General features: G+C 42.6%; 1 protein-coding gene across 1 annotated transcript in view; it reads left to right on the top strand.

The window, feature by feature from the left end:
* CFAP61 (cilia and flagella associated protein 61) overlaps window positions 1–16381 on the top strand; it is a 212286-nt gene that overhangs the window by 147569 nt on the left and 48336 nt on the right. Inside the window, exons 22-25 of the mRNA XM_084850737.1 lie at window positions 4783–5075; window positions 8044–8371; window positions 15125–15216; window positions 15843–16048. Coding sequence (XP_084706863.1) covers window positions 4783–5075; window positions 8044–8371; window positions 15125–15216; window positions 15843–16048 — 919 coding nt within the window. The remainder of the gene's footprint in view (window positions 1–4782; window positions 5076–8043; window positions 8372–15124; window positions 15217–15842; window positions 16049–16381) is intronic.

Genomic DNA, 16381 nt, shown 5'->3' with positions numbered 1-16381 from the left:
ACCCCTGGTCTAGGGGTTAAAAGCAGTAAAAGGAAAGCCATAACAAGCTGATATTGCAGAGCAAGTGTTATGTCATCCATTAAGCCATAATGTTATGTCATCCTCGATTATTGCTAAGGAATTGGGAATGGGCTGTCTGGTTGTGTATTCTCTCTTCCAACCCCACTCTTCTCACCCACAAATTTCCCTGCTTTCCAAAACAATTTCAGTAAGATTACTGTAAATTTTTAGGAAGGGTCCACTCATCCCTTCTTTCCCAGTTCAGGAGTGCAGGGAGAGAACTCTTTTTGCCTTAAATTTCAAAGAATATTATGGTCTATTTAAAACCTTCTCTCACTTTTCTCATCTGCCAGCTACAAACATGGACAGTAGAAAGTTTATAATCCAAAGAACCTTGTGGGCACCAGGGCTTTGCCACCTCTGTTCCCACTTCAGTCCCTTGCCGTGCCCCCTGTAAAGCCATTCCTGAGACTCGGGGAACTTTCCAGAATAATATATGATGCAACACAAGGGGCTGCAGGCAGAGGGAGGAAATCAGGCAACCCCTGTCATGCTACAGTGGAAACACCTTCCACTCTTGCCTATAGCACTTTAGGTATAAGCCATTGTGTTTGTGATCCAGAAAATACCCACCCCCCTATCTTCCAGGGTCAGGATCCAGACTTTACCATTCATACTAGATTCCCATTAGAACTGTGCAGGATGGTGTGTTACCATCTTTTATAACTCTGTCTCTATTGGTAACTTGTAAGTTATCATTCACTTTCAATAAAGCTTAGTAGTAAGTGAATGTAAGGAGCAAAACTGCTATAATAGTCTTAAAATGGATCACTTATTTTTCTGTTTACCCAAATGCAGCTTGCAGCCCTATTCAAAATGTGCTTGTCAGAATGTTATAGCATTGAAATTGCAGTGCATAAATCATGAAACACAGCTACTGGAGCTCCATCTAATATGCTTCCTTTTTAATGTGATTTTTGCAAGCCTAAGAATTCAGGTCATGCTAGGGTCATGAAAGTTTTGTATTCCCAGTTGTAGGAAATGAATGAGGATTCTCAGCATTGGAACATGAGCATCTAATATTAAAGGATAAATCAACCATAATGGGTTTAATTTATGGTTCCTGTAACTTCTCAGAATAATATTATGTTTCTCACAGACACATTTCCATGTAGTTAAGGCATATTTGGAAATTACTAGGAAACTATTGGATTGATCGAGTTTATTCTGTAATTACTATCTAGAGGGCATATATGACAGTGTTTGCAATATACTGAAAACATGACTTCTTGAGGTCACAGGGAAAACATTATTTCTCTTAATCTAATTAAGATTTTTTGCCATTTGTCAGGTAAAAATAAATTGAAACCTACCTGAAAAACACAGGAGTTATGCAAGTGGAAGAGTGATTGTGGGTTAAAGAAGACTGTGGGTAGAAGGAACGGATGGCTAGAAATGGGCTATTACCAAATCTACACCATTAAAAATGTAAAGCTTTAGAATTCTACACCTTTAATAGGGTCTACCTGGAGCAGTTGTTGGAGCAAAGAAACCTCGCTGGTTGAAGGATCTAAAAATTATTTTTAGTCTGGTGTCTCAATTCTGGCCTATGGGGATTTAATATGAGGGATTTTCTCCTTCCTAAGATTTTGGGTCACATCTTCCCTTTGTCTGGCCCTCCATATGTAGAGAAAGGTTTTGGGTGGTATGGATACAATTGTCTTTGAAAAGATCAATCAAGTAAGAATCATTCTTCCCTTTCCTCTGCCCTCATTCCAAGCTTTTCTACAATCTGGTGCCACTTGTTCTGCAAGACACATACTCTGCTTATGTCATTCTGAGCTCAGGATTGTCTGAGTTGATCTTGTGTGAAGACAAACAACAGGATGCATATGCTTTGCATCAGGGAAATGGACTTGATGGCCTTTCCATCCTACCTCTATGATTCTGTATACAGAAGTGCTACTATATGTTATGGTAGCTGGATTTTTTCTGAAATGTCAGCTTAGATTTCTGGCAGCTCTTTTCAAAGACAATGGCATTCATACCACCCAGTACCTTTCTCTACATATGGATGTTCCTGATGTGCGAGACAAAGTTGCGGTTCTCTCCATCAAGTGCAAATAATGCTCTCTCCTTATTCACATAGTAAGCATTATTCATTACTCCAGAATATTAATTTGTCAGTGTTGATCTTGCCACAGTTGTACATGCCCTTGTTGCTCTTTAGTGATGGCTGTATTGTTGTTATACCTTTGTCCTATAGTTATTGTTTTATTATTTATATTTATTGTAAGCTGCTCTGGGATGGAAGAGGGAGATATAAATGATTTTATAGATAAGAAATGAAATATTGCTCTTCTGACTTTTTATTTAGTTCAGAGTATAAAACTTAGTCATACTTAGTCCTTGAAAGTGGCTTTGAGTATTTTATTGCTTTCTGCTTAGACTGGAAAAAGGCAACACAGTATACTGGGACAATAATGCAGCTATAGATAAATATTTAAATTAAAATCTCGGTTAATTTGCTAAGGAGGTCTGAGAATCCACTGGACCTAAAGTCTGAGGGGTGACTCCCCAAATACCTCTTGGAGGAAGATGGTCCCATCTGGAGAAAGCAGAAGGCATAATCTGAGCATGATAGTACATGATTCCAAACCCAAGAACAAGCCATGGGTTAACTTGGGGTTGTTCAACTCATGACCAACCGCAAGTGCCCCTTTTCAGATGTTGTGGAAACAATGCAGCATTCGAGGGTTGTTAATACAAACATGAAGCAGCTTGCACACAGCATGCGTCCCCAAATTTCCACAATTCGTCACCGAACGCCACTGTTTCATCCAAACAGGGTTAATAATACTACCCAGCTAAATATATCATGATACTGCTGATGCTGTGCTCAATGCATGCTCCAAATATTGCTTGAAAATAGGTTCTTTCTTTGTACCAGGGCTGCTATGTGTAGTTCATGAGTTGGTTAAATTAGTCAACCTTTTCTTTGACCGAAAAGGTGCCCCTATGTAATCAGGCAGCAGGTGGTAATTTTTTAAAGAACGTGTATTTTTAGTACAAGTACTACAACTGCATCTGGCAGGTAGTGTCTTAGAAGAGGCTTTCCCCCTTCTCTCACACACAGGAGGGAATTGCCACTTCTAAGATGATTCCTGCTTCAACACACACATGCATCATCTAAAAATGAAGAGAAAGTGCTTTTTGCTTCAGAAATATGTTTTACTCATATGCAGATTAGAGTGCAATCCTATGCATGTGTAGACTGAAAAAAGTCCTACAACTCCCAGCATGGCTGGCTGGGGGATGCTGGGAGTGTTAGGACTTTTTTCTGTTTAAATATACATGGGATTGCACCCTTAATTGACTAATCAACGGAGTGATCCTATTGGGATAGGCATCCACCTCCAAACTCAGAGGCGACCACCTATCCAATGCAAGGAAGGCAGAGCGTGCATTTGCAGCTAGACAGCCGATTTCAGCTGTCTAGCTGCGGGACCTCGGAATGGGGGTGGGAAGGCTAGATGACACATAGGAAGTGTCATACCAGCACTTCAGCACTCCCCGCCCCTCCCCACCCTAGGAATGCCCCTTTTTCCCTTGCTTCGCACTGCTGTTATGAGCATGGAGCCCAGGGATGTTCCTACAAGGCGATGGAGGAGGGGGTGGGGAGTCAGTTCCCCGGCAACCAACCAATGGCAGTCTAACCACGGTCTAGCACCCATAGGATTTCACCCTGAACCATGTGGTAATTGAGCTCTCTTCAGTCAGGTGACATCCCTAATTTGTACATTACATGATCCAAAGTTAGGAACTTTTACAATCCCTTTAATTTCAATGAGCTTATATTATATGCTTTTTTATTTGTTAGCCACTTTGAGTTTCTCCTGGAAATAAGGTGGGATATAAGTTTTATAAATAAATAAACAAAGTCTTATACTAAAATTAGAGGGACTAATTACCGTTTCATATATTGTGTGCAAAGGCAAACCTGGATTTGCCACTGAATGTTCACTTTCAAATATAGCCAACCATGGCTCTCTAATAAATATCTTAGTCTTTTCATCTGTGTGGTATATATTTATAACCCATTGACACTTATATATTTTGGGGTGTACTATGTAATGTAATGTCAGAAAAGCTTAACTGTAGCTGGATTGTACCCTGTGTATGTTTATTTGACAGAGTTTCAGTTTACCTACAGGGAGTTTCCAACTCCTTAAATTTTGGTCCCTGTCTGTTGTTGAGGGGGAGCAGAGGAAACGGGGTGGGGGGTGGGGGAGATATGTCAGGGCAAGCATTCCTTCCTGGTTGTGGAATGATGAGAAAGCAACCCTGTGAGTGAGTTCTGGTGGCTCAGCTACCTCTTCCCCTCCCCCAGTTTCCCTCATCTGTTCTACAGGATTTTTAAATTTATTTTTATTTGAAAATGCTCTAACCAAACAAAAGATAGGGGGCTGCTGGGGAGAGGGGCATGATAAAAAGGCTCTTCTTTCTAGAGGTTCTTCAAACCAAAGTGTTTCAAAATCTGGGGGCATAATAAATGTCCTATGTCTGTGATAAGTGCTTGCTACTTTGTGGGATGTATTCTGCCAGTTCTTCACTAAATTATCTTAGCTACTGTTGCTAGGTAACATTGTTTACTTCATAGCATCAGAGCAACAAGAGGGTCACAGATCAGTTCAGTATTATTATCATCTGAATTACACTAATACAGTTTTTATTATATGTCTTAATCCCCCCCCCCCCGGTTTTCTTTCTTGCCCTCCCCAGGGAATGTTATTGTCTATGGGAATACAATCGACACTTACACCACGATAGAATCCCTCTTATCATTAGGAATTAATGGCGGCCGCATACACCTTGTGCATCCTCCATCGCACTCCAATGTTACTTCTCTCAATAACAATGCAATAGAAAAGGCTGTCCATAAAGCACTGGCCAAGGCTGATGTGACGGTGCATCATGATAGTCTGCTGGCTCAATGGAACGATGGCAACCACCCAGACCCAATCACATCTGCCTCTTTTACTACTAACACAAAGCCATTTAAATTGCAATGTTCTGTAAGTATATGCCTTTGCTATGTTACATTTGCCCATCAAACAAAGGAAAACAACTATAGAATAATAAGGCTGGAAGGGACACTGGGCACAACCCAGAGGGACATTCTCCTGCACAAGAACCGTTGAAATGAACCTGTGTGCAAGGACATTTCCTTAATTTTTAAAATACAAACAAAAATGTTTAAGTTGTCCATAACTGATTTGGATTTTGGATATATGCTTTTAAATGTTCCAATAAATGTATACAGATGTTGCCATTTGCTGAGAACTGAGCTTGTCTCAGAATTAGAATTAAAGGTATTACTCTGCCAAATTGTCATGAGGTTGAGTTTTGATGCAAAAGTTGCTGGGTGAGTTCGCATGATACAATAAACCAAGAACCCTAGACTATCGTTTACGAGCACCATGACTGTAAATGCTGCTCATTCGCTCCCGTTGTAAGCATGACATGCAGACTCTACCCTGATAAGCCAAAAAAAATCATCCACAGTTTGTAGTTGCCTCATTTCTCTGTCTTGTTAGGAGAGAGACAAGTCAGAGGTCCGGGTTTGCACATTACCCTAAACAGAGCACAGACTATAGGTCCATGGATTGTTTAGCCACTCCCACTTGCAGCAGGAACAATCAGGCAGCATGCACAAGCACACTGCTCGGACATGGTCCTTGGCTTATCATGATGTTGGAACCAGGTTGCTGTTTGAGAGGCAGGGGAAGGTCCATGAAGAAAATATTACTTTCCACATGCGTGTTCTTTTTCGTCCCTGTTTGCAGCCACTGCTCCTCTAGCACAATTTCTTTGCAATTACTTGAAAGGGCTCTTAACTGAAAGTGCAGTCCTAACCCACTCAGAAGGCTGTGGAAAGGGTTTTAGGGTGCCTCTTCACTGGTGAAGAGGACTCTGTCGGCTGGCAGGGTTTTCTAGGGCTGGCTTTGGATCCACTGAACCCAAAGCCCCTCCATTCCCCCAAGATGCACCCAGGATTGTGCCCCTCAGCTATGCCAGCCTGGAGCTGGTGTAGCTAATCCTCCCTTGCATTGGTTCCAATACTTGGAATTCTGAAAAATGACAATCTGCTGGAGAGAAAAGCCTAGTAAATCTGCCTACCCTGGCTCGCATGAGGTGGCTAAGCTTTAGAAGTTGTGGAAGACTCCCCACTTTGTTCCCCCACTCCATTAGGATAGCACTGCAAGCCAGAAGCCAATATCAGGGATCATGTAACAAACATGATGGCCCCACAGCACCATGTAACTAATCAGATTTGGCTATGTGACTGTGTCACTGTGAAAGTTTGAGGCCTACAGAGGCAAAGAGGGAAAAGGTCAGGCTTAGAGGCCTGGAGTTTTTTGTTGGGAGAAGTAGTTTCATTTCTTCTGGTAAGTGTTAGTTTCATTTTTTCAAGTTTGAAGCAGTACTTTCAGTTTTGAGGGAGGAGGGTATATAAAGAGAGTGAGAGAGCCAGTAAGAGCAGAGACAGCCAGAGCCTGAAGTGAGAGCAGAGTCTGATGAGTGAGCAGGAAGAAGCAGCCCAGAAAAGTCTAAGGACAGCTAGGGTAAAGGATCTTGTGTTTTGCAACTTTTATTTTCTTTAATGCCTTTTGTATCACTCAGCTCTGTTGTGCAAATACCTTTAGTTGTAATTTGCTAGCTTTAAATTTACCAGTAAACTGTTGTGGGGTGACAGACAAACCCTGTCTGTCACCCCACGTCTACAGCCTAAACCTCACGTTACTGGGAAGGGGAGGATTAAAGGAAGGAAGGAAGGAAGGAAGGAAGGAAGGAAGGAAGGAAGGACTCTTAAGGAGGCAAGAGATCCTTAAGGAGTTGCCCCAGGGGGCCAGGCCATAAGGGGAAATTTGATATTCACTGACCCTTCCCTTGCCCTCGCTCTGAGAGGGGGATGAAATGTTTGTATGTTCTGCTTGCATTTGCTTTCTGCACTGCATGACAAGACTTCCACCCCAGTCCAACATAGAACTGGTTGGGAGAGAATGTGGATGTAGATGCATTTGGAATCACTCCCCATTGAACATTAATACAGTGCAGATGAATGAGATCTGGGTGTAGATATTACCCATCCACACTGCATAACTTTCAATGGGATGTGCATTCAGAATTTCAGATGCATATCCAAATGTGCATCCATATTCTGGCTAATATGGTATGGGAACTACAGGATAATGCCAAAGCCTTTGTAGAAATGATGGGTTTTGAGGAGGGTTCTGAAGTAAGAGGCAGTAGTCACCCAGTGTTACTTTTTCTGTTACTCTTTTGCTGAATCACAATCTTTACTGCTATCACATCATCACATTCTCTTGTATCTGGCACTCAGCTTTATAGTATTCTAAACTACAACCACATGTACAAATGCCAAATATTGAAAGAAGAAACACAATGACCCCAGTGCAGAGAAAGTTGGTTATTAATGTTCCATTCATTTCAGTGGGACTCAAGCGTGACTAACTTTCTCTGGATAAGGAACACTGAGCACATCTAACTTGGCCCATAATGCAACTCTTCAAAAGTGGAAATATTATTGAATTGGTAGCACAGTTTTCTATTAACTTTGATTATCTCTTGAGTAAATACTTGACCATTAAAAAAAATGGTACAAAGCCTCTTTAAAATCTGCAGCTTTTTCGTTCCTTTCCAAGTATTTACAAATTAATCTGGAAAATAGGTATTATAATCTGCATTCAATGCTAAATATTATACAAATTATATAATACTCTGAAGAATAAAGGTTTTATTTATTAACCAATTATTGGAATATAGTTGTGACTAACCAGAAAGGGTTTTTTGTTGTTGTTGCATTACTTAAATAAATAATAGTTTCCAAATGTTTGTGTTTAATTGCTGTAAGTTTCACATATTGGTTTGTGAATAAAGCAAATTTCACAATTCTACCAGACAGACTTGTATTACAGGATGTTGTTTTATAGGATGATTAATGACTTACCTTATTTTTAGGCATTCTTTAGCTTTACCCACAAGACAGTGGATTATGAGACCTTCAAGGCAGTTAATGATGCATGTCTTGTTTATGATGGGAGGCTTGTGATAGATACCAACTTCCATACCAATGATGTGATCATAAGAGCTGCAGGTCCTTTGACCAAGTTCTCCAATATATACTATGCCAATGAATGGACACATAGCAATTTCAGCTCAAAGGAGATTGGCTTCCAACTTGCTGCAACCATGCTGCATCTTTTTGATCCAACTCTGGAACCAGTTTTTGAGCCTCCGGAAGATATGGATAGGCTGATTCCTATATACAAGGGATGCAAAATTCAAGGTGAGCCACAAATGTTGCTTTATCATCATCTTGCGTTTTTGTAGACTCTGTACTTTGTTGCAGCATGAAATATCATGAAGTGAAAAAAAAATAACCATTTTTGGGGTGTAAAATACAACTTTTAGAAATACAATATTCCTCCATTTTAATTTCAGGAAGAATCTTGTTTTTTTTCCTGTGTCATTTAATTTTCTCTCAGGGACATCTGACCTGTAACCAGTTTTTAATACAGACCTCATTGCTACATACATGGGCAATAGAATCACTTCCTATACTAAATCTTATGGTTCCCTTTTAGCTATGTATTTTATGGGGAGATTACACTGGAAGGTCATGGTCATATTTGCCCAATATGAGGACCTGTTCAAATGACATTTCTTGCCCCCTTGCTCCCAAGTGATGTAGTTCAACCTGTTCTGGATGGGGTTGCACTATGCTTAAAGCATGGATGGGAAACAGTTTTGCGGTGGGAGACTGAATGACCCCTCATTAGGCCCTTTGCATGCTGGATGCTGTCAGGGGGCATGGTCAAACTCCTGAGATCACCTGCTCTCTGGCTTTGCTGGGCTCTTTGGCCAGACTGGCTTTGCTATACAAGGGCTTTCTCAGTTGGGGAAAGTTTGTGCAGTTAAGCCACCTGACTGAGTTGGCTACTGGAGGAGTGCCCAAGCCACCGTCTTGGCTGAGGGACACTCTGCTGCACCATGACCCTTAGTGGGGGAAGGCACTGTGCAGGCAAGTCCTTAGCTTTGTGTGCTACATATCATCCCCATGGGAGGAGCAGCCCAGCCGAGTCCCCCACCACCGACATCCCTGCTGTTATTTGTGATTGGAGATAACTGTTGGGATTCCTACGGGTGGTGGTGGGGGGGGGTGCTTGCAGGCCAAAGCCGACCCCCTGGAGGTGCCCCATCCCTGCCTGAAAGGATGTGTCCAATGCTGGGATATTCCTGGATCCAGTAATGTCATTGGAGGCCCGGCTGGTATCACTAGCTGAGACTACTTTGTATCAATTGAGGCTGGTGAGCCAGCTACAGTCTCTTCTCAGTAGTGATATCCTGGCCATAGTTATCCACACTCTGCTAACCTTCAGATTGGACTACTACAGTGCACAGTAATTAGGACTGCCTTTGAAGACTGGAAATTTCAGCTTCTTCAAGATACAGCTGTAAGGCCTGTGTCTGGGGATATAAGAGAAATTCACAACAGAATCAAATGAGTTTGTATTTCTATGGATCCAACCCATGGATTCTGCAGCAGACTTGCTTTTCCTAAGTCACATGGATTCCAAAGTCTTGTGGACTGGGTTTTTTAACTTTCCAGAATTTTATGCAAATTTACTTGTAGAAAAATACATAAAATAAAAAAACACTGGCTCATGTCCCCCATGAGCTAAAGTATGAGACTGCAAAATATTGTATATTTTATAGCATTACTTCCCTTATTATAACATTGACAACTTCACGTGACTCACCCTAGGATGATTTTCTTCATCTTGGAAACACTGGTGAACACTCTGTACAGCACTTTTCCTCAACCTGGTGTCCTCCAGATGTTTTGGAATGCAGCCCCAGCATTCTGCACCATTGGCCATGTTGGCTGGGACTGATTAGAGTTGAAGTCTAAAACATCTGAAGGGCACCATCCCTTGGGGAAGCCCGCTCTAGAGAGTAGCAGCAGAGTCTGTGGAGAGTGTCTTTAGCAGTGGAAGAAGAAATGGGCATGCTTGATCAGGTTTTAGGATTCTAGAGGAGCCTGGACTACTCACTTTACTTTTCACATTGTTATCAGCCACTTTTTACATCAGCTAACAATACAACTTTTGCATGGCTTGAATTTTATTCAATAAAATTGAATCCTATCTTAAGGAGCGCCTCCAGCAACACCAGACAGGCCGCTTAACAAGATCAGCCTCAGATGGCCTTCTCTCTGTCCCATCAGCCAGGACAGCTAGACTGGTGGGGACGAGGGAGAGGGCCTTCTCTGTGGTGGCCCCCACTCTGTGGAACTCCCTCCCTAGGGAACTCTGTCATGCCCCCTCTTTAATGAGCTTCCGTTGTGCATTAAAAACGTGGTTGTTCAGGCAGGCATTTGGGGTGGGTTAGGGTATTTAAAAAAAAAAAAATTATGGTAAAATTTTATTGTTTTAAATTGTTTTATGGTGGGTTGTACATCGCCCAGAGTGGCTGGGTGACCAGTCAGATGGGCGATTAATAAATTTAATAAATAAATAAATAAATAAATTTTGAACTATGGTGATGTTCTTCTAGAATTGCATATTTTTCCTCAAACTGTACATCTTGTGTATGGTGGCACATTTTTTTAAAACCCCCGATAACGTCAGACAACAGATCTACCATTTCTGGTAGATCTGGTGACTGAGCAGCAATATGACCTGGTCACCAGGTCTACCAAAATAGGTTGATCTAGCCTCTGAGAACTTTGGATACCACATCTGTTTCTCTGTTGTTTCTCAGTGGGTAAACCTAGTGTCTAGACAATGTCTTTCCTCCTACAGCTGAAACCCTCTGTTATTTTCATGACTCCCTTTAGGCCAAAGGCCATTACAAGGTTGAAGGGCATGGTTAATATTTGGGGGGGGGGATGACCTGGGCTCTCTTCACACCTTGCTTTTTAGCAGGTTCATTCTTCTTTAATCACTGGTTTTTGAGGGAGCTTTAAACAACACTGCTGTTCTCCTGCTGCTATCTCACAACTTCCCCTCCCTCTTCCCGTGTTATCTGAGAATGGGGAAAACCAGCCATTGTGCTTGTGATTGAAAGAGCCATTTCTCCTCTGTGTATTTCCCCTTTAGCTCTTTGTCTCGCTTTCTGTGGACGTGTGCTAGGGGGTGTTGCTGGGCGGTGTTGAATAACATTGTCATCTCAACAAATCAGTGGGAGGTGGGCAGCTCACTGATCGCTTCCAGTGACTGTGTCTGCCTCTCTCGCATTCCACTACAGCTGCTTGAACTGTAAAGTGGTTAACCATCCCAAATGCCTCTCTGAGATCCCCCTGAACACAGCAATGCTTACTTCTGAGTAAACTCATTGGCTGTAAGTCTTTCCTTTCCTGGGAGTAAGTGCCATTGAAATCTGTGTGGCTTGCTTCTGAGTAGGCATGCATAGGAGTGCATTGTAAGTCTACTCAGAGTAGCAGTCTTAAGGTCTCCCATTCCCTTCAGTGCTTTTACTTTGAACCTCCCCTTCCCATTGACTTCACTGACTGCTCCTTCTCCCTTTTGCTCACCAGATTGATGGGCTTTTTTCCTCCCAGGGTGGATGGGGGAGTCTCTCTTCTCAGCCATGCAGGAGAAAGGCTTGATAGTTAGGATTTCAATGGGTATTAAAAGTGCATTTTCTCCTCCCCTGAATAAATTCATCACGCAGAGCTTGGAATGGTCATTTTAATGGTTTCCTTTTTGTGTTATTTTAGATATGTCACTAATGCTGAGCTGGTTTTCCATAGTACTCCCTCCACCTAGCCAGCCACTATCTCTTCTCCTAGCCCACCTTGCAGAGTCATTGGGAAGCCAGAATAAGGGGGAAGAGCAACAACAGCACCAGGAGTGGGGAGAAAGCCATCTCTTCTCCTAGCCCACCTTGCAGGGTCATTGGGAAGCCAGAATAAGGGGAAAGAGCAACAACAGCATGGGGAGCAAGCCAGGTCTAATGAAGGTGTCCCCCGTGAAGTGGTCACCTGCGGGGTGGCTGCTAGGGATGGCTTGGTGCATTGACTGTATACAAGTCCGTTTGTGGATTTCTTACTTCTGTAGCTGGGAACCCGGAAATCAGGATACCCTTCAAACTCAGTAGTGCAAGCAATGTACTGCATTTAATTCCATCACACACTGACATATTTAGCAGAGAAAGACTAGCAGCGCCAGCAACCTCGGGGTAAGCCACTGAGAAGACTCTCTCTCCCTCGCCACAAAGTCAGAGGAAGGAGGGGGGCAGGGACCAGCTCCCATAGCCCACTATCCCGGTCAGTAGAAGGGCTTCCGACTTCCCTCCTGCTGTGGAGGAGTGGAGGGATGGGGCAGAGCCATCAATCATGTTACAGGAACCAATGACCAGGGGAGGGGAGGGGGCATGGGACCAGCAGCCCCCTTCTGTTCCGATTGTTCCATGCAGCTCCTCCCAGCCATGAAAAGGTATAGAGTGGAGGGACGCACAATGAGAGATGCCTGAATACAGGGCCAGTCTAAATCCCATAATGGATCTGGAATCCAAAGGACCAGTTTGTAGTGGGATAAAATACCAGGTGTGAAGAGAGCCACTGTCAGCTTGCAACCCACTGCTAGGCTCTGCTCTGCAGGCAACAGTAGAGTCAGGTACCTTCACAAGAGCTTTCTTTATTTCTACAATACATGAGAAAACACTATGGAGCTGCATAGCACACTGTCTCAGCTCCAAGGCAAACACTAAGATTGAGATGGGGAGAGGTTCCACTTGGGCCTCCCGCAAGAGCTAAAAATGGCGGGTTCTCTTAAAGAACCTGATATATGTATCACAACAACCCATTTTAATCCTTAATAAATTGCACTGTTGCTACAATCAAATTCACAGCCCCGTTTGCATTTCCCTAAAACACTAACAACACTGGACTACATGGCAGAGTTGTCACACACACCCTCCACAAAATAAGAATAACAACACTGGACTACTTTGCAGGACTAGTGTAACCCACACTGTCTCAGCCACAGCCCTGCCTCCTGCAATATGGATATTATAATGAAGAACTTTATCTGCACACATTGTCGATGTATTTTTTAAATGTTTATAAACTCAGAAATATTAAGAAGAACCTGTGTTAGAAAGATCATGGCCTCCTATCTTTGCTGCTACCTTTTTTCTTTTCTTTTTTTGGTAGACACTCTACTGTCCAAACCCAGCTATAGGAAACTCCTGGATTCTAAATTATTTTTTATGAGGGGGCAATTACTTCCTAACAGGGTAGACCACCCAAAAGGCTTAACACACCCAGAAGGGTTAACACACCCAGATAGTGGATGAGTTAACCATTGCTGTGGCTTCATGCATTGACTAACAACACTAAAAGGTAGGAGCCAGCTAGTTTCTCACAAAATAAATAGCCAAAATAGTGGCTGCATATTTTGCCTCATATCTTGGGTTCTACAAGAGCTAAAGACTTGCTTTAAAAAAAGAAAAGAAAGCTGGGAATCTGGAGACTATGCCCCATCCCCAGGGAGTCAATAGCCCTTCCTTGCCCCTTCCTGTGGATGCCCATGAGCATGGATGAAATTTGGAATGGCTCTCCTCATAATGGGACAGCCATCTCTCCCTTTCCTTTATGTTTTTTTTCAGCACATGCCAAACCTGTGTGGGTGAAAGCATAAGGTTTTAAGGTGCTTTCACAAACCAACATGAACAGCCCAATCTTATGCATGTTTACAGGTGGGGTTGGGGTGGGGGTTAAGCCACAAAAAGCCAGTGTACATAAGGAGTGCATCTTCCCTTGTGATTCCAGGACTTTTAGGGATGGTTCTTTCAAGCAACGCCCCCCGCTTCCAGATGGGTGAAATTCCTGTGTTCTCCCCCTGCCTCACCTCACCTGTGGGCTAGAAAACAACTAATCCATTCACTTTAAATTAAAGTGAACTCACCCAGGGGCTTATGCCAGGTGGAACAGAATGAGAAGCCAGTGATTTCCATAGTCACAGTCAGTGATGGATGCTTTATGAGGCAGGCGCTCCTGCAGGCTACCAAACCAAAGGCCTAACAGGCTGCAGTGCTGCCTGGCTGGGCGTGCTAGAGACACTGCCCCTTCCACTGCCATATTCTTCTATTTGCATTGCAGCCATTCTCAACTGAGCTCAGTCCACCCCCTACCCCAGGTTTAATTTACTGCCCTGCCCTGGCTACACCTCATTTGCCCGTGTTGCAGGGAACTGGGGAGTAGAGATAGGCTATGGGGAAGGCGTGCACTGCATGAGGTACTGTTGTCACTCTCAGAATGGAGCTATTTACTTGGAGGAGCCTAGTCGTGCTGCTGCCTGCTACAACCTCTTTGCCTTACAAGGACATGCTCCCACAGCACTCCCAATTTTGATCAGAGGAGTGGCAGAGGAGGCACTTAATATTTCCCCTTCTTGTCACTTTCACCCTTGATCTCCTCTTTCCTTCCACTTTCCCCTCACCAGGTTCCAGACACATGTTTGTGAGGGTAAATATGCAACTGAAACCCCACATGGGGGAAATGGCTTGTTGGGGCAGGGGAGAAGAATTTCAATGGAAAAATGAAAGGCAAGAAAAGGGTTAAGCCTCCCCTCCAACTTTTCCACTCTACATCACTTCTCTCAAAGCTACTTTTCTCGGGGGGGGGGGGAAAAAATAGCAGGTGTTGGGTTTTTATTACACCTATTCTAACAGGGTGCAGGGGCATTCACATTGGACAGGGCCTGAATATTACTTCTCATCCCATCATTCTGATTTTCCTAGTCCTGGTGTTTACAGAAAACAAGACTACTTTCCTTGTTCTCTCTTTTGCACTTCTTGATAATTTCAACTGATGTCAATAGAACTGCTTCAGTTTAACTGTGGAACTGGGAGGAACCTATAAAATCTATCAAATAGCAGCAAGATGCCACCTGTTCTTCTTCCAGTCACTATGGGATTGTTTTAAAAATATCAAAAGGGGGAATTTTAATCTTCGACAGTTATCAGATTAGCTGTCAGATATGCTGGCTGCACCAATACAGACCTTGGTAACATATCTCTTTGTTTCTGATAGGTGGTGTTCTACCTGAAAAATATAATTATGTGCACATTTTTAAACCTGGAATTCCCACTCGCTTGGATGTACAAGAAGCACAGCCTAATTATGTAAGTATTAAAAATTAATGAGTGATATAAAACAGGCCAATGTGATTTAATATTACAACTGTCTTTGGGGTATTACAGTTTTCTGTTTGCTAGAAAACTCATACATGTAAACATCACATCATCTGTGGTGGAGCAAAATGTTCCCCTTATGACAACTTGAGGATGAGGTATTTTTTCACATTGTTTTCAACCTCTGAACATAGAAACTAAAAGCCTAGGTTACCTCCTTCTTGGCTAGCAAGTTTTCTACAAAATTCACAGCTGCAAGAAAGGCAGAAATACAAAAGGTACAGCTTTTCCTGGCATGGAGATGCAGCAGTGGAGAAAACTTTGCCAGTTGAGCTTCTGTATGTGCTGAGGTAAAGATGGCAGCCCTACTCAAGGCCCCTTGGTGCCACTTGTGGAAGTCCTCTTCAGTAAAAAGCACAGACAACATTTGACTGAAACTAGTCTTGCATCTAATAACAAGTCCCTTAGACTATGGCCTTTGTACATAATTGCTTTCTAGATATACAATGGCATTTATGTAAAACACCTCAGGACTAGCTAATCTCTCTTTAGCTATATGCTGTCTAGCTTTGTTTTTCCCTGTCAGCTGTCACAACAGTTTTCTTGATTTATCATAGGGGATGGCAATCACAACAGGAGATGCTGTAAAGGGGAATTACTTCAGAATACATGTCAACCAGTACAGTATGATAGAAACCATTACCTGTTTTTCAAAGAAGCAAATTCCTGTCTCCAACTACATCTGTTTATTTGGGCAGCATGAGCGTCTCCTTAATAATCTTTGTTCTCGTTGGAGGGAAGGACTGATCACCAGTCTCTATAGGTAGGACAAGTTACATTTTATATATGAAATCATCTGTCTTGATTCAGTTATTATTGGAGCTGTCTTCATTTTAGGGAAGCACATCCTTTTGGTTGTAGCTAAGCGCAATAATACCAAGCCCTGCCTGGTTAGTAGAGCTACTGTTCAGGCAGACCTCTGTTCAGAAGAGGTCTGTGATTTAAAGGATTTTGTAAAAAAAAATAAAAATGCTTCCTTTATTTCTTCCCTTCCTGTTGCCTTCATACAGCTTTTTTAGACATGTGGCTTTTCTACATGAGGCTTTTAACCTGCCATTTTACTGAGGGTTCTGCTTCTAGATTCTTTGTGGGATTA

The sequence above is a fragment of the Heloderma suspectum genome, chromosome 4 (assembly GCF_057233095.1).
Source record: "Heloderma suspectum isolate Gila_16-S chromosome 4, 16-S_ref, whole genome shotgun sequence".
In the NCBI taxonomy this organism is placed as follows: domain Eukaryota; kingdom Metazoa; phylum Chordata; class Lepidosauria; order Squamata; family Helodermatidae; genus Heloderma; species Heloderma suspectum.
Note: the sequence above shows the minus strand (reverse complement) of the source record. Positions and strands in the feature narration are given on the sequence as shown.